The sequence below is a fragment of the Xyrauchen texanus genome, chromosome 16 (assembly GCF_025860055.1).
Source record: "Xyrauchen texanus isolate HMW12.3.18 chromosome 16, RBS_HiC_50CHRs, whole genome shotgun sequence".
NCBI lineage: Eukaryota > Metazoa > Chordata > Actinopteri > Cypriniformes > Catostomidae > Xyrauchen > Xyrauchen texanus.
Window position 1 is genome coordinate 15,146,004 of NC_068291.1, and position 26,394 is coordinate 15,172,397.

The 26,394-nt window shown below is 37.3% G+C and overlaps 1 protein-coding gene across 1 annotated transcript in view; it reads left to right on the forward strand.

Annotated features, from left to right (window-relative positions):
* The window catches only part of LOC127657117 (sodium/potassium/calcium exchanger 4-like), an 85,334-nt gene that overhangs the window by 27,760 nt on the left and 31,180 nt on the right, over nucleotides 1-26,394 (forward strand). The window contains exons 3-4 of the mRNA XM_052145771.1: nucleotides 17,692-17,768; nucleotides 18,088-18,162. Of these exons, the coding sequence (XP_052001731.1) occupies nucleotides 17,692-17,768; nucleotides 18,088-18,162 (152 nt within the window). The remainder of the gene's footprint in view (nucleotides 1-17,691; nucleotides 17,769-18,087; nucleotides 18,163-26,394) is intronic.

Consider the following 26,394-nt stretch of genomic DNA (forward strand, 5'->3'; position numbering starts at 1 on the left):
TAGGTAGGGACTGTAGCATGTAGTTGAATTTTAGAATACAATTCATTTTAATAACATTAACCTTCCCAATCATCGATAAATGTAATGAAGCCCACCTGCCCACATCGCTCAAACCTTTTTATTAAAGGGACTGTAACAAGGTTCAAATGGAAAAGGAGGCTGTAGGAACCACCTGAACCATCAAAATAATGTTTAATGAAAACAAAAAGAAACAAAACATACACTCGCACACTGACACACTCTCTCCCGAACTGCCGCATTCCGCTGCACTTATCCCTCTCGGCTGATTAGGCCAAATGGGGTCGGAGCGTGCGTAGTCATGGCCCGGCCATATTCCCGACTCTGCCCTCCTCGTCACAGGGACAAAATTAACTAACTAAATCACACAAATTTGCTGGGAATAAAATACCCAAATACTAAATGCCCTGTTTGGGCCACTGAAAAGTGCCCAACTGAAAAGCCGTTACCTGGCAGTATGCTGTCTGAGCCAAAGCTTTGGATTTAGACCAATTAACTCTGTAGCCCCAGAATTTAGAAAAGGAATTAATTATTCTGTGGAGGCAAGGCATAGATCTAGAAAGGTCGGAGATTAATGATAAAATATAATATGCATAAAGCAAAAGCTTATGCGCCACACCTCCCGCCATCACCACTGGAAAATCATCCTCATCACGGCTGCTAATGGTTCCAGGGCAAGACAGAACAATAATAGGGAAAGAGGGTGATCTGAAATTAATCAATTTGTTTTATACCGCCACTACCAGGTGTCTATATAGGAACTTAATCCATCCAATAAACATATTCCCAAACCAATACATTTCCAAAATCATAAAAAGATAATCCCATTCTACTATATCAAACGCCTTTTCGGCGTCAAGTGAGCTGGCAGCGACCGGAGTCTGATCATTCGCCACTGATCACATGATATTGATGAAATGCCTAATGTTATCAGAAGAGCTATGACCCCGAAGAAACCCCACCTGATCTTTATGTATAAGAGATGTCATAACTTAATCGGTTAGCCACAATCTTTGTCTATTTTAATGTCTAGCTGGATCAGGGAAATTGGACGGTAATCCATACTCCCTTGGATCTTTGTCCTTTTTAAGAATCAGACTGATTCAGACTTGTCATGGTTGGTGGAAGCTTTCCATTCTTTAATGATTCTGTATAAACTTCTAGCAAAATTGGAACCAATTCTGTAGCATATGATCTAAAAAAAATTTGCGGCAAAGTCATCTGGCCCCAGAGTCTTGCCTGTAGGCAAAGCCTTGATTACCTTGCCAAGCTCCTCCAAGGTTATCTCAGAATCGAGACAATTGTTTTGCTCATTCGTCAGTTTAGAGTTCAAATGGTTCCACAAAGTTTCTAATATCTTCATCAGTAGATGATGTAGAACTATAGAGATCAAGATTCTTTAAAATAATTTATGTCAATGGCCGAGGTAAAAATTTCACCACCAGCAGGTTTTTACTGAGGGAATGGTAGAAAAAGACTCTCTCTGCTTTATATATCTAGTCAAAAGCTTCCCTGCTTGTCCCCATCTCAAAGTATGACTTTGTAAAGTATGTCTTGCCCTGATTAGCCAAAACTCTACCTTCCGCAACAAAATAGTATTATATCTATATTTCAATCACTTGGGCCATCAGACGACATTCAGGGCTTCATCTCTACCTCGGAACTACCTCACACAAAAAAAGATATAATTAAATAAACATATAATTTAAATGAATAAAGGCTGTTTGGTTTCCTCGGACAGTCAAACGAATGTTCAGTGAGCTGTCCCATTCGACTGCTACACGAGTGCAACAAATTACCCAATCACTCCAATATCCTGCAAGAAAAATTCCATAAAACAAACTCCAGCCACTAGGTGGAACCAGCACAAAAAGAAACAAAGATGCCCTGTTTTCTCAGACGGTCAAGTGAATGTTCAGTGAGTCAGGCCCACTCGGCTGCAATGTGAGTACCACAAAATAACTTGGTTACTCCATTGACTTTATGAAGGACAATGTACGCTGAGGAACTGTAAATACTTTGCAGACCTTCTTAGCGTCTATTATCCATTTTGCTGGGAACATCAGTGCAAAAGTGACCTTTCGTTGATGTAAGAGTTTCTTGCATTCCTTGAATCGATCATGTTTCTCTTGTTGAATTCGCAAAGTCTGGGAACAAGAAAATGTTGTGGTTCTTCCAAGAAAGCCTTCCTTTACTCCTTGCCTCGTGTAACACAAGATCTTTATCGGATGATCTCAAAAATGTGGCCAGAATTGATCTGGGCCTGTCTCCCTCAGTGGATCGCAGAGCCGGAACTCTGTGAGCTGGCCCGATTTTCAACGGTCTGTTATGCCAAGCAGACTCTGAAAGAGCCCGTCCAGGAATTCTACCATATTCCGACCCTCTGCTCCTTTGGGAATTCCAACAATTCTGACATTATTCCAGCAGTTACGACTTTCCATATACTCCAACTTTTCCCACATGCGCTCCAGATCCGCCCTGGTCGGTAGCGGATTAGCAGCTAATTCCCTCTCCGATGACTCCAAATAATCTATCCGTTTCTGGACATCTGCTACTCTTGTAACCATCTCAGTGTATTTAGTCTCCATGGCCACGATCGATCGACGTATTGCAGCAAAAACCTTTGTCAACATTGCCAATATGTTCAACAATTGTCACAAAATTTCTTTCACCTCTCTGGCCAAATCGACTCCCTGGTTTGAGTCCTCCGGAAGGGCATCAGCCTGAGCACATAAGTGTCTTTTAATGTCTCCAGAGCTCGAGAATTTTGAATTCTTTGACATATTTTCTTCCTAGAATAGTTATGGATCAGGGCGTATCGAATCTCACGGGTTTATGATTAAAAACTATTAAATTGCGCAGAGCTCGCCGTTCGCACGTCCGAACCTCGCATGACGTCACATCCCTCCCGACAACCCTAGTATTAACATATTTCTGTCGCAAGTTGAATCAAGCTTTTATTTTGAAAAAGGATTTTCAGTTGGTGTGTTTTTGACTAACTTCACACCTGTGGATAAGCAGTTGTTTAAATGGCCCATTGATGATGATATTGTGCACAATGCTGCGGTTTAATTATATAAACATAATCTGCAGACCCAACGCGCTTCACAGTGAATAAGCATATTCAATATCTATTACAACACGCACTGTGTGCATGATGCTCTTAATGCTGTGATTTTAGCATATAATCGGCTTTACACGTTTACTGTAAAGTGTGCAGCATATGCAGACAGTATATTTAATCAAATCACATCCATTTACAGTTTAAATGTCACTCTAGGACGCATCACAATTTTAATTGGATTAATTGTGCATACATTTTTTCTCATATATGTCAAATTCTTGTGTGAGCATTTGTCGGTCAGACAGTGCATTGGTATCAAATTGAGTTAGTGCTCTGTAGTACTGGTACTGCATAAACACTGGTATCGTGACCTCTTTTGTTTTTTAGTATAGACTTGGTACAGAAGTACCAGTATTTTTGACTTTCCTATCGGCAATTATCTGCAATAATTTTTGCAGATAACGGTTAGTTCCAAACAGCAACTATCAGCCTGCTATATTGGTCGATCTCTACAGGAAACACTTTTAGAAACTTTGCAATATTCAATAAATCCAGTGACAAATTTTGCCTGATTGTAGCAACAAACCTGTGCACACTGGCTCCCAGAAGTTGTGTTGCAGCCAGCCAATCTGATTGGAAGTTTTGCATGCAATAAGCATCAGATTGTCCATCAACAGTTTGAAGTAGAATTAGTGATGACAACCTACATTATAGTATCAGCCTCAGACGACACACTCACATTGTTATCGAATTTGAAGTGAGTTTAATTAATTTGATGTGATGAGAGTGTCACACCAATTTCTCCTGGTCAGGAATGACATGAAGTCAACTTATGAAAAAAACTAAATTCTGAAATGTAGCATTGTTAAGGGAGAACAACATTAATCATTACTGCTCTGTCTACATTAAATTGCCAGATTTTTTTCTTAACAGTTCAATTGTTTATAATTAGTCTTTAAGTGTACAGAGAAGGTATTTTGCATTTATTTGGTTTCGTAACTGGAGAATCGCAATGAACAGGAATTCAAATATGCAAACAAGCAGTTGCTTTGATGAGAGCAGCCTCCATTATATTTGTGCTCCTCAGAAGCTGCTCAAATCAATGAGTAATCTAAAGAGAGAGATAGAGAGAGAGAGAGAGAGAGAGAGAGAGAGCTCAGACAGTCTGTGTTCAGCTTGTTCACTGAAATTTGAATAAGCAGAATGCTCCAGTGCCTGAAGAGGGGTTATTTTAGGAAGCTGCGTTTTTACAGACTGTAAAAGATTGATCGAACTGTTCGTAAGAAAAAAAAAACTGTAAAATGTGTTGCAGTAGGCATTCTGTGTGTGCACTTAAGACTTAATGTATAACTGCACACTAAGGCACTGACAAATACACTATTCTAAAGCTTTACAGTTATGCAGTGTATCTCAAAGAAAACAGTACCATTACAATGAGCGGCCTGTCACATATAAATGGAGTGGAGGCAGCACTGTATTGCATCCAATGTTAACTGTTCTTTCAGGATCACTTGTGTTTAATGTATATAAACTATGCAGTTTATTCAGTAAAAGACTGGAAACAATTTATTGACATTTAAACATTTTTATTGACCTTGAGCATTGTAATTCTGCTAGCCAATCAAGAAGTAAATTAGTTGTAGGTTGTTTTAGGAGTTTAATGATGATACATTTCTAGAAATTAAGAAAATGGTATATAAAGAAGAATTTTATTAAGAACACAGGACTCTGACAGTTCTGAACATTCCATACACACCTCACTCACTCACACACCTCACAGAAGACTTTGAAAATGATGCATGGGCTGCATGTATAACATTTGATACTCATGCGACCCCTTCGCTATGTGCAACACATAATTTTTAATTAATTTAAACCAATTGAATTGTACAGATTGAATTGTTCAAAAACTCATTTAAGGGTTAAACTTAAGTCAAGTGACACAACATGAGGTCGATTTCCGTGAAGTGCTCCTATGGATGCTGTGTCAACAAAAGAGCCTCTGTAAAGAGTAGAGTTTTTGTTTGATATGCCGCTTCTAAATAAAAATCTATAGTTATCACTATATGGATCTATTCATTAACATTAGTAAATACATGACTATTTTATTAATGTGCATTTTCACATTGAGAATACATGGGTTCATCCAAAAGCTGAAAAATGTTGCTTTCAGAGGCTTTATGCAGTTTGGCTTAAAAAAGGTGCATTTCGAACAGACCGCACACTGTAGGTTGTCATTCACTAAATAGGGATCATCCTATTGCTCTCCGTGCTGCTATTTCATTCAAAGTCTGACCAAAAGTTCAGTTTTCTACCTCTCAAAACACATCCAAATTTCCATCTAAACTTGAAAAATTATATATACCATATATACTATATACCAAACATGACGTGGTGGCGAAGGTGACAGAATGTGGTTGGCGAAACACAGTAAACATTAGCTAACTACCTGTTGGAACCTGTGGCTAACATTGTTTGGATAAAAATTTATTTCATGCATCAAACCGCCTGTTTACCAATCACACTAATTATGTCTGGAGTTTGCAATGGGGCAGAACATGTAACTTACGCTAGAGAAAGGTGGTGGCTCTCGTTCAGCCATTATCCCACATTGGCACTATTTCACAGCGTACCTTTCCTCTTCCAAATGTGAACTACATTGTGATTGGTCAAGGAGTTTGATTACAAGCAGTTCTGAGTACCTGGATGTTTTTGTCAAATTTACCCGACTCTGAATTTAAAACCTGATTCAGTGTTCCAAAAGCACAAATTCAAAACTTCAAGTTCAATTAAACATGTTCAAGTCCCAATGGCACATATTTAATTCCATATTTTAGCATAAACATAAGTCATACAAGCATAAGTTTGAAACAACATGTGGTTAAATAAATTGAGACTTTTTATTTTTGGGTGAATATTCTTTAGTAAATGGGATACATTTTATTTGACAGTATACAGTGGGTAAGCAACCAGACTGAGCCTTGCTACCACGGGGAGTACCGCCACTTGACAACTTTACATTCTCACACGTGTGTAGCAAAACAAAAACGTACGGAGGCAGGAGATTTTATCTGGTACAAAAACATGATGCGTACAACTTCACAGCTATTAATTTGAGCTATTAGGCGGTGATAACGGTAACAAGCATCTTTAAGTTAAAATCAGGTTTCTTTATGCGTTGTGAAATGGTGCACATGATCAAGCAAGGTTAACAATGCTTGCTTTTGCTTCACGTTCACAATATGATGGTCTTATTGTATGAAATCTAAATGTCTTTTTCGCATTGAAAGTCTTCTCCCAAATATTATATAATATTATGCGACATTATAAAATCAATCAGTAATTGAATGAACAACAAATTTCCAGAATTAATAAAGCTCTACTGAATTTGTTTATTAATGTAAATATATATTTTTAATCATGTTCTTGCCTGGAACTGCACCTTTTTCAGCTCAAACAAAAGATTGAAACTCTTTGTTTTAAAATGTATGTCTGTTAAAGTTTCTAGAAAAATGTGCTAAAAGAGTTCTAAATAATGCACTTAACTGATTGGAAAATGGATGTGTCCTGACGTCCTCTACAGATAAAATATGGGATTTTGTAGTAAAATAATTCAATCAACATCAAAATTGAACGTTACTATATTAACACCATATTACTGTAGTAACAACATTGTTAATGTCATCAAATGTTTTCTGCCAAAAAACATGAGCACTACAATATTACTACAGTAAAACTACCTTTTTATATAGTTTTTTTATTTATTGTCAATAGTATTAAAGAAAATATTAAGAGTGGAGTCAAGAAACGGAATGGGGAAAAATAATACGGCATGCGCAGAACCGAACCCTGGTCGTACCGACATCGACACACGCACACATTACGCTCCACACCATTGGAGCTACACTCTCAGCTCAGTTTGTTGTGCATGTCTATTACCAAATATTGGAGTTACATCTGAAAATGAAAAGTTACTCCAAAAAATAATCAATGTTATCAAGCTTTGGGGCAATATTGGTTATTAACTACTAATAAAATTCGACGACAGATCATGAATAACAAAGCTTGTAACCTACAGGTTTGAACTGCATAGCATTTCTGGTAGAGATTCAACGATTGCAATTTTCTTGTCCGATTTAGATTCTTTAATTTTTTTTGCCAGTGTGACCTGCTGATACCGATAATTTTTCTTTTTCTAATAACTATTATTGACAGCATATACAAACAAAATCTACTTCAATGCAAAATGTTATTTTCATAAAGAAATGAAATATTACAATTTCACCCAAACTGCACTAATTTATGGGATCTTCTCTCACTTAAACAACTCTCAAATTAAAGTGCTCTGTGACTGGAAAGAGGTAGAAATAACAATTAACTTCAAATGAGTTGCTTTATATAACAAAACGGATGTAATTTTCCACTTTTTATAAATTTTACTCGTCTAACAAAACAATTCCAAAGATTACAAGCCTATGAACAAAACTGAAGTGTTCAATAGGCTCAACATTGACATTAAGCTTACGTTAGATGTCCAAATATCAGTTGTAAAACTGATTGCTGCTTCGGGATCGGCTTGTAACCATACCTGTCAACACTCCTGTTTTTCCTGGGAGTCTCAGAAGTGTGTCGCCCTATTTTAATATCCGACACGTTGGGAAAAATTATGTTACTCAGCACATTAAATCACAACGGCACAATTTGTATGTATTTAGCCTGCCTCTGCCATCCAGCACCAAAATTAACAAATTTTGCAAAATTTTATCTCAGTGATTTAGACTGTGGCATGATTGTTGGTTTGAGTATTTTTGTAACCGCTGATCTCCTAGAGTGTATAGAGAATGGTGCCAAAAACAAACGGTGAGTGACAGTTCTGTGGAAGAATACGGCTTGTTGATGAGAGAGGTCAACAGAGAATGGCCTAACTGGTTTAAGCTGACAAAGACTACGGTAACTCGGATAACCACTCTGTACAATTGTAGTGAGCAGAATAGCATCTCAGAATGCACAACATATTGAACCTTGATGTGAATGGCTACGACAGCAGAAGACCACATCTTGCACTTTATTAGGACCATAGTGTTCCTAATAAAGTGCTTTGAGTGTTTATTCTCTCTCTCTCTCTCTCTCTCTCGCTCTCTCACTCTATATATATATATATAGAGAGAGAGAGAGAGAGAGAGAGAGAGAGAGAGAGAGAGCTTTAAATTATAAATTTTTTTCACATCAATCCATTGAGTATCAACTCCATACTCGATGACAAAGCAAAAAAACGAATTTTGATAACTTTGAGACTGTATTAAAGTATTCAGACCCTTAACTAATTAGTTGAAGCACCTTGAAGCCAGTCTTTTTTGAGTATGATGCATCTAGCTTTGCACACCTGGATTTGGAAGTTTGGATTCAAATTTTCCAATCTTCTCAAACTCTGTCAGATTGGATGGGGACCGCCGGTGGACAGCCATTTGTGTGTGCGTGCGTGCATTTGTTCGTTCCCTGGTAATTGATTCCTTGACATTGCTAGCACCTTAATCATTTGAGTCAGTAGGTAGTATGGCATTCTGGACTCAGCTTATGATTCCTTGCATCAGACAGATTTTAACATGCGCTGTACTGTCTCAAGCACACACACATCTAGCTTGGCACAGTATATCCGACTGTGAGGGGCTGATCCTGCCATGTGTGTTCACATCAGGAGAAATATTGATGAAGGTCATCAGATGACCGAAGAGAGAAAAGAAAGTACTGTATGGTCTCACTCTTCCTGCAATACTGGTACTTAGTAGTTCATGAAGATGGTTGGCTAGTCATTCAACAACTGACTAGTCGATTTAATGAGGTTGACAAGGCATCTTGAGACCCCTATGTTTTCTTGCATGTGCGGCCTGACTAGCTGTTTTTGAACATAAGAACGTGTCTTATGTAATTGTCCAATAAAAATGTGTCCGATTGGGGTCAGGTTATTAACAAGCCCAATTATACAGAACTTCTTTTTTAGCTAATGAGTAGTCGACTATTCAGTCAGGTAACCCACTGACGATTTTGTGTAATTTTGCACATCCCTAGTACAAATAGCACATACATATAGCACATAAATGCTTTGATATTGTACCACATTGGTTTAGAGGCTCAACAAAGCCCCCCTACGGAAAGTACTGTCATGTTGTGCATCAAGAGACAGAGAGGGAGAGTTTATTTAATGGTACCGTTATAAATAATTGATTCAGTGTGCTGGAGCTCTAAGACTTTAATGGTTTTACCTGCAAGAGGTTGTTATGCTTCGCACAAATACAGCAACCTGAAGAAAAACAACTTCCCATGTCAACACAGCAGGTTTCCATGTCCAAGTTTCATACTGAATATCACAAAGTCCCACTCTGCAGTAGCGGCACCTCTGGCAAATTGTCACCTCAACATGCTTATTTACTCGTATTATAATACATGGCTTCCATGTAAATAAATTCTAGGTGGATCTTAGCCACCTTGTGAGTATACTGAATGTAGAGAAGATCTGGGACTTCCAATTTGTTCTTTATAGTTGTGCTAAGGCATGCATCGCTATTAATATTGTTCTCTGTTTCAGTTAGGGATTTGGAGTATCCTATCTCTTAAGTATTAAACTTAAGTGCACAATTCTTCCTGCACCGTTTGCACTACCAACATACTGTCAATAATTTAAATTGTGCCGGAATTGTTCAGAAGAGTTGTGCTATTAAATTATAAATGTTTGGAATTGTAGTGAATACGGAAACCAAGCCATATACATATATAAAAAATATCATGTAGACTTGGGAGTTCACTCTTTTGATTTGAGCAAGCAGCCAGCTAAAAATGTCCTAGCAACCACCAGAACACGAAGGCAATGGCATAGCAACATGTTAAAAACCCACTTGGGACACCTTAAACTGGTGCCACACTAACTGGGAATAACTTGATTTGGGTGGGGGATGTCACATTTGGAGACCGTTAATGCTGATCTTGCCCCCCCTCGGTTGGTGGATCTGTCACACTCACCGATTTATAAAGGAGGATAGGTGTCACACTAAACTACAAGAAATTTCTCAACGTTTCACTAACACACCCTTTCACAGCCAACCTGAAGCTAACAGAGAGCAAGAACACTGTGTGAGCCTAAACGATAAACATAAACTGCAATCAGTGTTTCATGGCAGCGGTTGCAATTTGTGCTTTATCAATTGCGGTTGTACACGGAAAGAAGCAGAAGTAGCGGGAAAAGGTTGGGACAAGACTACATTTGCAGAGTCGTGGTCAATATGGTAATTATCCAGTGGGAATTGGAGAGAGGAACACGCTCATAAGTTACTTATTACACATGAGTTTATAAATTGATAATGGGTGAAGTAAGGCATAATGTTCAGTCACCTTGGACTGGTTTATTTTGCAATAATTACCAGCTAACGAAACTTATGACACAACTATATATGAAACAAATAGAAATTTAAATATTTTTGTAAATATTGATTTACAGGTATATGATCTTACACTGATCAGCCACAGCATTGAAACCACCTGCCTAAAATTGTGTAGGTCCCCTACGTGCCAGAACTGCTCTGTACAATTGTGATGAGAAGAATATCATCTCAGAATGTGATTCTGATATGCAGGTTGGTGCTATTTTGGCAGCTCAAGGGGGACCTACACAATATTAGGCAGGAGGTTTTAATGTTGTGACTGATAGGTATATAGATAAATATTTTATTATAGAATGCTGTGATTTGACCAATTATAATCAATTATTATTTTTAAGTACATGAGTACAATTTATGTAATGTGTATATAATGTAATATAATTTGTCATACAAATAGGCATGAGCCTCTCCTCCAAACAGTCTGCACTGTCCATTGGAAGGCATTCTTTTTCTGCAGAAAAATATTTTGCTTCCGTCCTCTGAAAAACTTTTGGAAAATACTTCACCTTTTATCGATCTACCTTTTTTCCTGAATGCGGAGGTTTCCATGGTTCACCTGTTTCAATTTCCAGTCTTCAGTCTGTGTTCACTCGTATCGGTGTTTATTCTTGGTGGTAAAGTCTTACATTTGTAGAAGTTGTCAAAAAACATGTCTCTATAGCGCCGATACTTTTTGTTTTTACAGTGACTCATTCGAGTAGATGACATGAAGCGATGGATGAAGCAATTATTCTTAAATTGGCATGTCGGAAAGTTGTAATTATGACTTTGTGGTGGTGTTCATGTGCGTTCAACTTGTAAACAGGATTGGGGAGTAACGGCATACATGTAACTGTATTACATATTTAAAATACAAAATATGAGTAACTGTATTCCACTACAGATACAATTTAAATCAAAAAGTATTTTGATTACTGAAGAGATTACTTTGCATTTTATTGTCATTTTATTTCATTTTATATTTGGTCTCTTCAGTTGTAAAACATTAATTCTGAAGTAAATAAAGTGATTAAGTAGCGTTTAAACAGCTGGGAAACAGATGGCACTCATATTGTTATCAATACAAATTTGGATCGGAGACCATTGAGGATCAATAGCAAAAAAAACACAACGCTAATGTCGTGGTTGCAACTTTTACATGGGACATTTTCTAAAGCAAATTTGTAAATCTTGTTGGTTATTGGTAATGCATTGTACTTTTATCATAACAAACTAGGCAGAGATAAGACTTCATTAGGGTAAGGCTTTCATTAAATTAAGAAATCTAGTTGATATTGGTAGTTTAATCACACTTCATAAAGAGTGGGCAATGACTAACGATTTTCATGTGGTGGGCCTCAGAAAATGCAAAAAGAAATCATAGTAGATTTGACAGGGTACTTGTGCTGTGTTTTTTGGATTGAATGCGCCTTTTAGCTTTTACATGAAACCTACAGCTTTAAGCTGCGTGTGTGTTGTGCATGATTCTTCATGTGTTATGTATGGGTCTCTCTCAGATGACCTTGAGGGTGTCCTCTCCTTCCTCTCATATGGAGTGGGAGGGGCAAGCTGTGGGATTGGAAATGTGATCAGGGCACCAACGACTTCAGCTTGATGGATGAAATCTTTTGAGATTCTTTGCGTTTTTCTCAACACTTCAGATAATGAGAATAAAATGATGTTGCGTGTGATGATAAAAACATCAAGCCACTATTGCCATCTTTGATGGATCACTTCCTAATGGTGAGAGCTATTAGTGCTGTGAGGTTTATAATGAGCTCTTCAGACTGAAAAATGTGTTGGTTGTCGAAGCTTTTCAGAGTGTTTTGGTGCTTTTGCACCTTGTGTGTATTCTTTCATTAGTGGTGTTTGCTAAGGCTTGCACCATTATTACTATTGCTTATACTTGGGACACACCCCAACCCTAAGTATTAAACTTTAGCGTGTAATGGTTTGTGCTATGGACATACATGATAACTCAAAATTGTGTCTTGTTATGGAGAGGTGTGCTATTATGTAAGAAAAAAAAAAAACTGAGACTTCAACCCATATCGACCAACCACAACACTCGCACTGGTGGCGAGTTTAGAACAGGCAAGCACCACTAATATTTTTCTTATACAATTGTAATTATAAAATGGATAGTTCCTACTGTAAATTCTGAATGGATGAGCCACATTCGAAGTCGTTGTAAAATGTACACACACCACTGTGAAATATAATTAGTTGACATAACTTTGATTTTTTTATGACAATCGGTTTGTATGCTTTGCAAGTAAACATACTTATTTGGCTCAAGTAAACTGAACGTAACATTTTTAAGTAACATTAACTAATAACAAGTAAACTTAACATCTGTGATTTAATGTATCAATGTTTTTATTAAATTATTTAAATTGAATTATAGCATGTCTCTGCAAAACCACCGAGGGGGACCCCCATGGCCCACGGCAAACAAAAAGATGGCTTATTGTCCCTCAGTTTTTTTCATGGTAATACTAAAGCTTTGGCTGTTCTTTTGCCTGACACCGCAGTGCATCTTGCATGCAATGCCCAAGGCATTTACACTTAATGCGCACAAGAGACGTCTTATTATACTGTATACAGATGATGTCAGAAGTATACATACACCTTAGCCAAATACATTTAAACTCAGTTTTTCACCATTCCTGATATTTAGTCATAGAAAACATTCCCCGTATTAGGTCAGTTTGGATCACTACTTTATTTTTAGAATGTGAAATGTCAGAATAATAGTAGAGAGAGTGATTTATTTCAGCTTTTATTTCTTTCATCACATTCCCAGTGTGTCAGAAGTTTACATACACTTTGTTAGTATTTGATAGCATTGTCTTTAAATTTTTAACTTGGGTCAAACTTTTTAGGTACCCTTCCACAAGCTCCTCACAATAAGTTGCTGGAATTTTGGCCCATTCCTCCAGACAGAACTGGTGTAACTGAGTCAGGTTTGTAGGCCTCATTGCTCACACATGCTTTTTCAGTTCTGCACAAATTTATGATGGCTTTGTGATGGTCACTCCAATGGACTTTGTTGTCCATTTTTTGCACTTTTCGCACCAAAATACTGTCCATTTTACCACAACTTTGGAGGTATGCTTGGGGTCATTGTCCATTTGGAAGACCCATTTGCAACAAGCTTTAACAACCTGGCAGATGGCTTGAGATGTTGCTTTCAATATATCCACATTATTTTCCTTCCTCATGATACCATTTATTTTGTGAAGTGCATCAGTCCCTCCTGCAGTAAAGCACCCCCATATCATGATGCTGCCACCCCCATGCTTCACAGTTGGGATGGTGTTCTTCAGTTTGGAAACCTCACCCTTTTTCCTTCAAACATAACGATGGTCATTATGGCCAAACAGTTACATTTGTTTCATTAGACCAGAGGACATTTCTGAGATTGATTTGCACTTTTCGCACCAAAATACTTTCATCTCTAGGAGACAGAATGAGTCTCCTTGCAGAGTAGTGTGATGGCTTCATGGTCCCATGGTGTTCATACTTGCATACTATTGTTTGTACAGATGAACTAGGTACCTTCAGTCATTTGGAAATTGCTCCCAAGGATGAACCAGACTTGTGGATGTCCACACATTTTTTTTTCTTGGCTGATTTCTTTTGGATGACATCACTTTGTGCATGCGAACCCTCGCAAACAAAACACAAAAATGTAGTCACAAGACAACCATTATACATGTATATTAAAATTAGACTAGTGTAAAACAATAACTTAATAACCTGCTGTGTAAAGTTATATACCAATTTCTATGGCATGATCATCTAAAGCTGGTAAACCCAGTAAGTTTCATATGATGCAATCAAAAGTTCTTATGAGCTATTGATGTTCTCATAAGAAAGTGTACATAACCCTTTAATATTCAGCCTAGGAAGGAGCCAAGGGAAAGTTTATTTTATTCAAAATTCTTATTAATAGGGATCCAAATAATACGCCTCAGAAAATGTTTTATGTAAAAAAAAATAATCTAGAAGACATAAAACTCTACCATATGGTTGATGTCTGTTTATGGTAAATATTGCTTTAAATGTATTGGTCTTTATATGTATAATAAACAGCTTTTACTTTATTAGCAGGTCTTGGATGCATTTTATTATTTAACAGGCTATTGGTCCACGTCATCGGGAGATGTGACCTGGAGCTCCACCTATATTGAGGCCGACAGCTAGTTCAGTCAATATGTACATGCCATGTCGTACGATTTTTTTTTATTTTATTTTTTATTGGTGTACAAAAGGGATCAAATCTACTCAAATACTCTCAAGTGCCCATTCACTCGTGGGCCATCTGCAGTGAAAGCCATTCACACATCTACCCAAAGATATCCCTCTTATTCTTTTGTCTTTGTTCTGCACATTAACACTTTCATAAACTCTTCTTTGCAGTAGTAGTCATCATATATTACAATAATAGTGTAATCTGTGCATATAATGTCTGCGTATAGCATGTTAGCGTATTACCGTCATGAATTCAGAATGTAAACAAGATGGTTTAAACATTTTCTACTGCATTTACAGTATATTACCTTAAACCACCATCAAGTGGTTAAAATAATTTCTTTTTCTGACCTCATGTGAATTATATTCCTATAATGAGGCATAAAGTAATTGATAACACATTTTAATGTCTCACACTTACGGAGCATTCTCATATTTAAATGTACTTCTAAGTACTTCAGCAGTGTGACCAGTGTGTGAATGTTCGCAAACGGGATTTAAACGGCGTATTAAGAGGAAAGGTAAGCAGTTTCCATACTTGACTTTGCAACATTGTTCTAACAATTCAAACAGCTAATGGCAACTTTAATGTAATCGTCCTCTCCACCTTGTCAGCAATGCAATTATCCAGTGCAGCGATTAGTTATAAACAAATTAATTATTAAATCACATTTGGTTGTCTTAAATTACTTATTTATTGTACCATGACTATTATAATAATGATAATGTGTATTTTATACATACCTTGGCTTTTCTCTGACGTTTTAAATCTGCTTTTGAAGCATCCGTCTCTGCGCATCCTAGTCACTTTGCACAACAAATTCCATGTTGAGTCAGTGATTGTTTATATTTAACCTCTAGAGGGCTGCGTTACATTGTTGAACCAAGGAGTACAGACCGTGGAAACCTCCAGCGCCGGCCATGGAGAAATTAAACCAAAAATAACTATTGGTCTATCTATCCGTTAATAATTTTATAGCCGATATAACAGTAAATCCGATATATCGGTCCACCTCAAATTTAGAAAGGGAGGTTTGCACCAGTTCTGGTGCACAATAAATCTGAAAACGTTTGTGCGTATGCACTTTTCCTGATTTAGGCTTACTGTTATGAAGGTAAGTGAGGACCCAAAAGCGATGTAGCAAAAACAGAGTCTTTAATGAAGCTCAGGGAATAATGTCAAACACAAAGTCTTCTCCTTGGGAGGAATACAAACAAACAGCCCACAGAGAGGGCGACAACAAAACTGAAACAAACAGGTGCTTCCTTAGAGTAGGAGTGAGTCCACGGGTAGCTGACAGGGTAAGCGGGAAGCGATTACAGGCTGCGGGTCTCTCCCACGGTCCGACCGAAGTCGAGGGCAGATGTAGCTTACCACTCTCTCGTGGCGTCAGGTAACTAGGCACAAATATAGGAGATGGTTAGCGGTGAACAGTTAGGAGTGACGGCGGATGCCAACATGACAGGACTCTGGGTAGAGATAAACAGGACTGTAGTTGCTTCTAGAGAAAGTATCACAAGGTGAGAATCCGACAAAGAATGTAGCAAGAGCGAGGAGAAGAAATAGAGAGTTAATCAGAGGAAAGAGGGAATAGGTGGGTAGAGGATTAACGAGGAACTCAGGGGAGATGAGAAACAGCTGGAAGCGGAGAAAAGGAGAGGGAAAGAAACATATAACAAACAACAGAGGGCGACAGAGTAGAGGGAAAGAACAGAAGTGAGACATAACATGACAAGACAGGACAAGACATGACACGTACGCCACATTATAGTGCAAAACCTTCGCAAGTCTTTATACATGAGGCCCAAGAACTCAACAATTTGCACTAGGTTGAGATATTCCCTCTGTATATTTTCAAATAGCATTTTACAGGAATTATGGTGGTAAAGCATAACCAGAAGTTCATTCAGCTGGAAAAGTATTCCCACATCAAAAAGGATGATTTATTTTACAGATCAAATCATAAATATTTGTAATGAATCATTCATATAAATGCATCAACAAAAATACAAAATGCATATTTCTGCGTTAAACCATCCAATACACTCATTTCAAGTGCATTTCTATAACCCTGCTTTTTGCTTATATCAATCAGTGTTGTCAAAGTCACGTGTTTAATTAGTTTGATGACTCAAAGACATAGAAATTAATCAAATCTGAAATGTCATGGTAACTTTATATAGTAAATACAAATTTTTCTTACAGCAATTGTAGAACTTTGAATATCTTGCTCACAAGCTATGATGATGATCAATTTGTGAACAAATTGTTCTTTTTGAGTCTTCTGAAAAAATTGGTCAAACTGGTTCACAAATCAGTCTGATTGATACATTAGTGAATAGCTCTGTATAAAAAAAGATTCCTTGGTATTATCCATCATTATCCAGTAATCACAAATGACTGGAAGGGTCATGGAAATTACAGCAAGTTGTCAAAAAGTGAACCGTGTCAATTATTTTCTGCAGTCATCAACATTAAGCCAAGAATGCTGTCGATAGATCTTAACTTGAATTGAACCCAGAGCATTGCTGTAACCTTGCCCAACCCACCATTATCCAGGGCTACTGGGGTTAGAGAGAAAAACTTGCCCCTAGCAGAGCTCCATCCTGGGTTCACCACTTAAAAGCCCCTCTGAGACTATACTGACATGTTATCATGTATCAGTGATTTTCTTTCGTGTAACTAAACTGAGCTCCCCTTTGCCAATGTCTGTCAGAGCACCACATATATTCAGTTCCATGTATTGGTGACATGTGTACTGCATGTTGAATACGTGCTGTGGGTTTTTCCTGCATTGCAATTGGGTCTCTGACTGAATACAATTCATGTTCTAGGGACCACTCACACATTCCAGTCTTTCCTTGGAATCAGTCTTTAAGCTGGATCAGTTTTATGAAAACCAACAACCAGCACCAATCTTTTATTTTCTTATTTCAACGCAGCCATCCACGAGTTTCCCGAGGATGTGTTCACCAACCAACAGCGTACTCAAGGAGCTGTACTGCTACACATATTTGCGGTAGGTGTGCATGTCAATCAACAATCTAGCCTTGCTCACCGGCTAACCTTATGTCATCCAGGATAAATTGTGCATGTCTGACAATTTTATGATGATTATAAATAGTTTGTCAGCTTGTCACCATGTGGTCATGCTATTGAGTTGAAAAGTCTAATTTCACACTGCTAAGGCCATCCTGTCAACAAGAGCTTATAGAGCAGAAAGCCACTCACCGTTGTGGACATGCATTAAATAATTACGGCACATAAACTCCATTATGGTGCATCTTATTCTTCTATATCTTTAATGTGTTTATTGTGGTTTCTGCTTCTCATTTCAGGCTCTATATATGTTTCTAGCCCTCGCCATTGTTTGTGATGACTACTTTGTGACCTCTCTAGAGAAGATCTGTGAGGTAAGAATCAATATACTGTACAGTGGTAATGCTGAACTACAATGATCTAATTCCTCCAGGTTTTCTAATGTAGAATTCCGTACACCACCCTGTAATAGTGTGGATCTGTTAGTGATGGCAGGGCTAAAAAATAAGTTTTTTTTCACTGGCCCCACCTTTTAAAAAAACTCACATCAAACTTGTAATATGAACAATATTCAATACAAAATACACAAATGTGATGATTGCAATAGGGATGCACTGACATGAACATTTTTGGCCAGTACCAATTTTAACAAAAAATTAAAGGTCTATACCGATACCAATATATTGCAATGCAATAAAGTTTGTAATCAGATCATGTTTTACTTTGTAATGCTAAAATAAAATGTAATTCTCTCAATTCATCCTGAAATTTTCATTGAACATTGGTTGTGCTGAAAACATGACAGGCCAAAATGTTTAAAAAGATAAAGAAACAAATATAGTAACATGAATGATATGAAAAGGTTATTTTGTACTCATGTTTTTACAGTTAAAATTAACCTTTTAAGGTCAATTATCGCACAAGGTTATATTGCGATTTTAATCCTAATTCAGTCAATCATGCAGCAGTAATAGATATCATACTGATATCTCAGAAGTCAAAGTCTGCTGGTTTCAGAGTGTTTTGGATGGTTTCCCTCATCATGTAGCCTATAGGTAAGTGCCGCTATCGTGACTGCTATGTCCATTTATGGCATTTTGTCCTCATGGGTGTTTTGGGCCTTGGAGAAGTTTTGACATGCCTTGACATTTGTGCTTTTTTCAGTTGCTTAAAAACATATTAATGGCTAAAGTCTGATAACACTGTATTCAGCACAAACTGGGCTACAATAATATGTGAGCAACATGTGTGTACATGTTTTTATTTTTGAGAAAATAACATTTATGCATGGTTTTTGAAAAAACTAAAATGTTTAAGTCATTGAAATAAGGCCATATAACACATACTAAACATTTATCCACAAGCCTTTTGAGAACTGGATCTTGTAGCCTATAGAGTTTTTGCTACAAAATGATGCTAAACCATCCTGATCACTCATTCATACAAAACAATATAGTACTTTAACTTTTGTAAGACACTTTTAGTGTTAGAAAGTTCATATGCGAGGAGGCGTGAACTATCATGAATATTGATTGTAATTCACACCTGAGACTACAAAAGACCCTCCCCTGGGCCTATCAATGAGGAATGTGACCGAAAGAGAATGAATGTGAGGAGATTTAATGATCAAAATCAAGTTTTAAGTTAAAAGAAGTAATCTGACTATACATTTTCTTTACATAAAGACTTAATTTTAGACCTACAGACAAACACACACATGACAGACATGCCCTTAATTCTCTCTCTCTCGAACCGTCTTCACTGGCCAACTTTATCCCTTGCGTGCCCCATCAGGCCGCCCCCCCTCTGCTCCACACACTACCATTTAAATGAAGTCTCTTCTGCTCACAAAGTCTGCATTTATTTGATCCAAAATACAGTAAAAACAGTGATATTTTGAACTATTTTTACAATTTAAAAGAACAGTTTTCTATTTTAATATATTGTAAAATGCAATTTGTGATCAAAGCTGAATTTGCTTTCATTACTGCAGTCTTCAGTGTCACATGATCCTTCAGAAATCATAATATGCTGATTTTCTAATATGGACATATTTAAAGTGCATTTTACTCATTTAACCTGAACACATATTTGCAAGCACAAGCTTTGTTGATGATAATGAGGCAGCATATAAACACTAGTTAAAATATAATATTTATATTATACAACACACAATTTAAATACCTGCTTTAGCCGAAACAACATTTACATGTAACTAAAACTTGCTTATTAGGACATATTTCAAATGTCAATACTCTGAATCCTGGCTGGCAAGTCTGGAAACAGTCCCACTTGTAAAATATGTACATGTTTATATAAAATAGCATGTCAACTAATGAAAACTAAATGACTTACTCGTCTGAAATTGTATCCTCGACTGGATCAAGTCTCTCTTCAAAATACAAACGTTCAGAGTCCCGCTCTTCTGCTGAGGAAAATTGTAACTCTTCATCTCTATTCAGGAGTTTTCTCACTTGTGTATCATGCTGTCTTTCAAATGTGCAGAAAAGTGAATGACTTTGTTTTTAAGGCACAGTCGGGGCGTGTACATTTGCATTGATCGTCTCAGCATATTAGCGTATGAATGCCGCGCTCTGCTGGGGGGTGTGATCACATTAGCTGTAATGAGCTAAGCCAGTAAAAACTGTACAGCGGTTTGTTACATACAGATTACATTGCAAGAGAATATTTGTTTTAAATTTGTTTTATTTAAAAGTAGACATTTTAAGCTTTCTTTAGACATAGGTTTCTTGTTTGTGTGATAAGTATTCGCTGAGTTTCAGTTCATTTTTGTGAAGTGTTTCAGATATATGCTTGTGAAAATAGAGATTAAAATTCAATATTACATGTTCTTAGGAGTGTCAACCCTTCATTTTGTGGCTATTATTATTTCAGGATTGTGCATTTGAATTCACAGAATGTTTAAAATGTTAAAAGTGTTACTAAATAATTATAAATACACCATTGGTTTTTCATATCTGCGTTTTCATGTGTATTGCCATTATGTCAATGGTTTTAATTTGGTGAATAACTGGCCGATAAACATCAGCAGCGAAACATCGGCGCATCCCTAGTTTAAAAGGCATAAAAACACATAAGATCAATGCATGTAAGATGTAGTGATAATGCAGCACTCGCCTGGTAGGGCAAGGGCAGATTTCATTAACTGGCCTGAAACACTGTCACATTGAGCTTGGGCCAGCGGGCCATCCTTATTGTTGAGACTTAGATGGGTTAGGATAGTCAAAGTTGTCTAACAATGACTTGTCAGTTTGTGAGATTGACTAGTGAATTTATCTGTTCTTTTTAATTAATCACAGGTCACTCTAATGTTATTGGTTGGCTGCAGAACTGGTTGTAGTTTTAGAAAATCTGATCACAGATGAGATACATTGCCGGTAAAACTAAGAGATCATTATTATTTGACAAGGAATCATTTGTTTTGCCTTAAATTAACAGTCTGCAGGGGAGAGTGGCTTTATATAAAGTGCAGCAGATCTCAATCTTATCATTAACATGATGAACAATCTATCAATGTGTGAATCTAACTCTCTTCAGACTGCTGACCATTTCTGACATTGTTTTCCATTTTTTTATTATCCATGTATGTGGTTGCAGACAAATGATATATATATAGAACACTGAAATCGATGACAACAGTAGCTTCTCTGTCTTGCCTGCACTCAACACCATTCTCTTCACCGTCTTCACTCCTATTGGTAGTTGCTTTGTGATTTTCAGCAAAACTCTTGGATTTTTTTTGTCCACTGAAAAACTTGGAAATAAATGTATATAATTATTGATTTATTTTTGTCAGTGGAACGATCCAAAACGCTTTCACTTATTCACTGTTTGGGTAATTTTTTTAACCTAAACATTTTTGTTTTGTTTATAAAAATGGAGTGGTACAAGGCTTTGGGGACCTTTTCTACAATTGCCATCTGAACACACACACACACACAATTTGACTTGATTCGATGAGAAGAAAAAAGTGCAACACTCATCATGTTCGGGGTCAAATATTACCCACCATTTGACCAAAGCATTTGTTTTTTTTTTTCATTTGTCAAATAAATTCAGTAAATCTGCAGCAGTACAGAAAAATACACATTCACAAAAATAAAGTAGTGAGACTAACACTTCCACAATGCAGAACACACATGTGCGCGCGCACACACACACACAAGTTTGCATAATTGATATGTAATACACTTCTAAAGATTTCATACCAGACTAATTATATTTTCTATTTCCGAACTCTACCTCTAAACCTAACCATCACTTTAACCCATGCACATCACAGATTTGAAGATCAGCACAATCTGAACCATTTAGGAGCTTTTTAATTTTTTAATAATGTCGACATTTGGCCACTTTCTACACATACCAAACATACCTTACAAGTTTGGCCCCTGCATGATGAAGTTTGTGCTGGAATTTTGATGTTTGAAATAATAATAGGTAACAAATTAATTACTTTTTCTTTGTAACACAGTCAGATCAGACAGTGGCAGCATGGTCAGGTTTGACAGAATTTGGGACAACATTGAAAAATATGCCATTATATTTCTGTCATTATAAAACAAAAATTGTATAGGTTAGGTTTAAAATAAAAAAATAAGTTTTTTAAATGGATGACTTGGATCGAATAAGCAGCCAATAAGAACCCAGCGTAAATGGGAACTCCTTCAATACAGTTTAAAAGCATCCCAGGGTGATTCCTCAAGAAGTTGTTGAGAAAATGCCAGGAATACATTTCTGCAAAGGGTGGCTACTTTTGAAAATGCTAAAATGCATGTATAATATAGTTTTGATGACTTGAATACTAATTAGTTTTTACATTTTAGAATAATAAAGAATGAGTAAGTGATCCTTAACTTTTGAACAACAGTGACTATATCCAATGCCTAACAAATCATTAATGAAGGTACAACATTAGCTATAGAGATCAGCCAATGCATTGAGTACTGAGGCCATCTACTGGTTATACTTGTCATTTCAATTGTTATTTTATGGCCCCAATTTGAGAGATTTTAATAGTTTGACTTTTTTTTACTTTTATTTAAAATGATATATGTATTCACTTATATCAAGTGAAAACACAAAATGTGCTTATTTTATATGAAAGTAGATGCAGATATTAATAGACAACAATACACTACAAGGTAAATAAGGAAAACCAATTACGAAATTCCTCAGATGCATAACGTTATTGTTTTTCTTATAAATACATTTCTTTGTGATATTCTTTTTGATATTTTGGGTCATATTTGACCCAAACATTTACACTGTAGTCCTCTAAGGTACAGTGATTTAAGGGTTAATCAACCTATTGAAGAGACTATGTTTATCCCTCACAGCCTTGTTGTCATTGCTGTCCAAATTTAAAGATGGTGCTACTGGGAATAAAGTCCTTAAAGTAATAATTCACCCAAAAATGCTAATTCTGTCATTATTTACATACCCGTATTTTGTTCCAAACCCATATGCAATTTTTTTTATTCTGTGGAACACAATGATAATTTTGAAGACCCTATATGCAGCCTTATTCTATACAATGACAGTTCATACTGACCATGTCTGTCAAGTTCCAAAGAAGACCAAAAACCTGATAAAAAAAAAAAAAAAAAAACACTTATAAAAGTGGTACATATGATTCTGTGGACAATGATCTTCATAAGCCATATGAAAGCTGGGCATGAATAAGAAAATAATATAATTATCTAAGAAACCAATGCCATTTTGACATCAATATCACCAAACATCGTGCAGTACATTGAGGCACTTTTTTTGAACATGAACACAATCATGAATGAGATTTCAAAACACTTGTGTCCTGCAATATTCAGTCCCCCCATGAAATCCTGTACTCCTTGGACCCCGAAGTTATGTTATTGGCTGATAGTTGTTTTGGGTGTTCTTTTTGGAGCCTGATCAGAAAGTCTAAAAGATTGCTTGAAAATTTGTATTTTAATCATGAAATACATCATTTAAAGTCACATAAGCTACACTATATGGATAACGTATTGGGACACCTACACATTACACCTACAGGAGCTTTTATGACATCCCATTCTAAATCCATAGGCATTAATATCGAGTTGGCCCCCCCTTTGCAGCTATAACAGTCCCTACGCTTCTGGGAAGGCTTTCTTCAAGATTTTGGAGTGTGCCTGTTGGAATTTTTGCCCATTCTTCCAGTAGAGCATTTGTGAGGTCAGACACTGATGTTGAACGAGAGGGCCTGGCTTCGCAATCTCTGTTCTAGTTCATCCCAAACTCATCCAACCATGCCTTTAATGGACCTTGCTTTGTGCACTGGGGCACAGTCATGCTGTAACAGAAAAGGGCCTTCCACAAACTGTTTCCAAAAAGTTGGAAGCATAGAATTTTCCAAAATGTCTTGGTAAGCTGAGGCATTAACATTTCCCTTCAGTGGAGCTAAGGGGCCTTGGCCAACCTCAGAAAAACAACCCCATAGCATTATCCCTTCTCCACCAAACTTCACAGTTGGCACAATGCAGGCAGGGAACGTTCTCCTGGCATTTGCCAAACCCAGACTCATTCATCAGACTGCCAGATAGAGAAGCGTGATTCGTCACTCTACAGAACACGTTTCCACTGCTCCAGAGTCCAGTGGCGGCCTGCTTTACACCACTCCATCCGACGCTTGGCATTGTGCTTGGTGATGTAAGGCTTGCATACAGCTGCTCGACCATGGAAACTAATGCCATGATGCTCCCGGTGCACAGTTTGGGTGCTGATGTTAATGCCAGAGGAGGTCTGGAACAGAGCGTTGGCGATTTTTACGCCTCAGTACTCGGCGACCCCGCTCTGTAACTTTCGTAACAGAGTTGCTGTGGTTCCTAAATGCTTACACTTTGCAATAATACCACTTAGTTAATTGTGGAATATCTAGGAGGGAAGAAATTTCACAAACTGACCTGTTGCAACTATTACAGAACCACGCTCTAATTCAGTGAGCTTTTTAGAACGACCCATTCTTTCACAAATGTTTGTAAAGGCCGACTGCATGGCTAGGTGCTTGATTTGTTTTACACCTGTGGCAATGGGACTGAATGAAACACCTGAATTCAGTGATTAAGATGAGTGGCATAATAACTATGTCCATATAGTGTATTCCGTCGCTGTCTGATGAAAATGCAAATCTCCAAAAAACTAATTTTTTGTTGAACGAGCATGGAAACTCTTTTTCACATAAATGTAGTAAAAGTAGCTCAAAGGGAAATTAGTTACAATTAATTATGATTCATTGTAAATATTTGTATCAGATGCAAGGATTAGCTGATGTAGCAGAATTAATGTTAACGATCAACCAATTGTTTCGTCCAGCGAATGTTTACTATAATTCTTAGTTAATTCTGAGAAAATGTTGTTATTCTCTTGGTCACAGAAAACAACCTATTAAAATACAGTATTGTTCAAAGCATGTAACAAGATTGGAATGTTTTAGGGACCTTAATTAGTGGGCAGTGAACACTGCAACAATCTTAAGTGAATACAAACAACGGTTTATTGAAATACATTTACATTTATTCATTTGGCAGACGCTTTTACCTAAAGTGACTTACAAAAGAGGAAAAACATCAGCAAATCATCTTAGGGAGACAGTGGTACGAAAAGTGCCATATTACAAAGTTTCACTATCATCAGAATAGTATACAAAACAGATTTAAGTGCAACAAGAAATGTAAATAATTTTTTACATTTTTTTTTTAGTGACCGGTTAATTGCTTTTGGAAAAGGTGTGTTTTTAGCAGTTTTTTGAAGATAGAGAGTGAGTTAGCTTCCCGGATTGAGTTGGGAAGGTCATTCCACCACCGTGGTATGATGAAACTGAAAGTCCGGGAAAGTGTTTTGGTGCCTCTTTGTTTTGGTACGACAAGGCGACGTTCCTTAGCCGACCGCAGGCTTCTGGTGGGAACGTAGCTCTGCATAAATGTTTTTAGGTATGCTGGAGCAGACCCAGTGACTGTTTTGTATGCCAGCATCAGGGCTTTGAATTTAATACGTGCATGAACCGGCAGCCAGTGGAGAGAGACAAAGAGTGGTGTAACATGTGCTCTCTTAGGTTCATTAAAGACCAGACGTGCTGCTGCATTCTGGATCATTTGGAGAGGTCTAATAGCACATGCAGGGAGGCCTGCAATGAGAGCGTTACAGTAGTCCAGTCTAGTTATGACAAGGGACTGAACGAGCAGTTGTGTGGCATGTACAGAGAGGAAGGGTCTTATCTTCCTGATATTGTAGAGTGTAAATCTACATGATCTTGCCATTTTTGAAATGTGGTCTGTGAAATTTAGCTCATCATCAATGGTTACCCCTAGATTTCTGACTGTTTTGGAAGGTGAAACTGTAGTTGGACCCAGCTGCACGGTGATGTTGTGTTAAACAGCAGGGTTGGCTGGAAAGACAAGGAGTTCGGTCTTGGCTGGGTTGAGTTGAAGGTGGTGTTCCTTCATCCAGGCTGAGATGTCTGCCAGACAGGCAGCGATTCGAGCGGTCACTGTGGTGTCGTTGGGCTGAACTAAGACTAAAAACTGACTAAATGCTACAAACTACAAAACGCAAACAGTAAGCAAGAT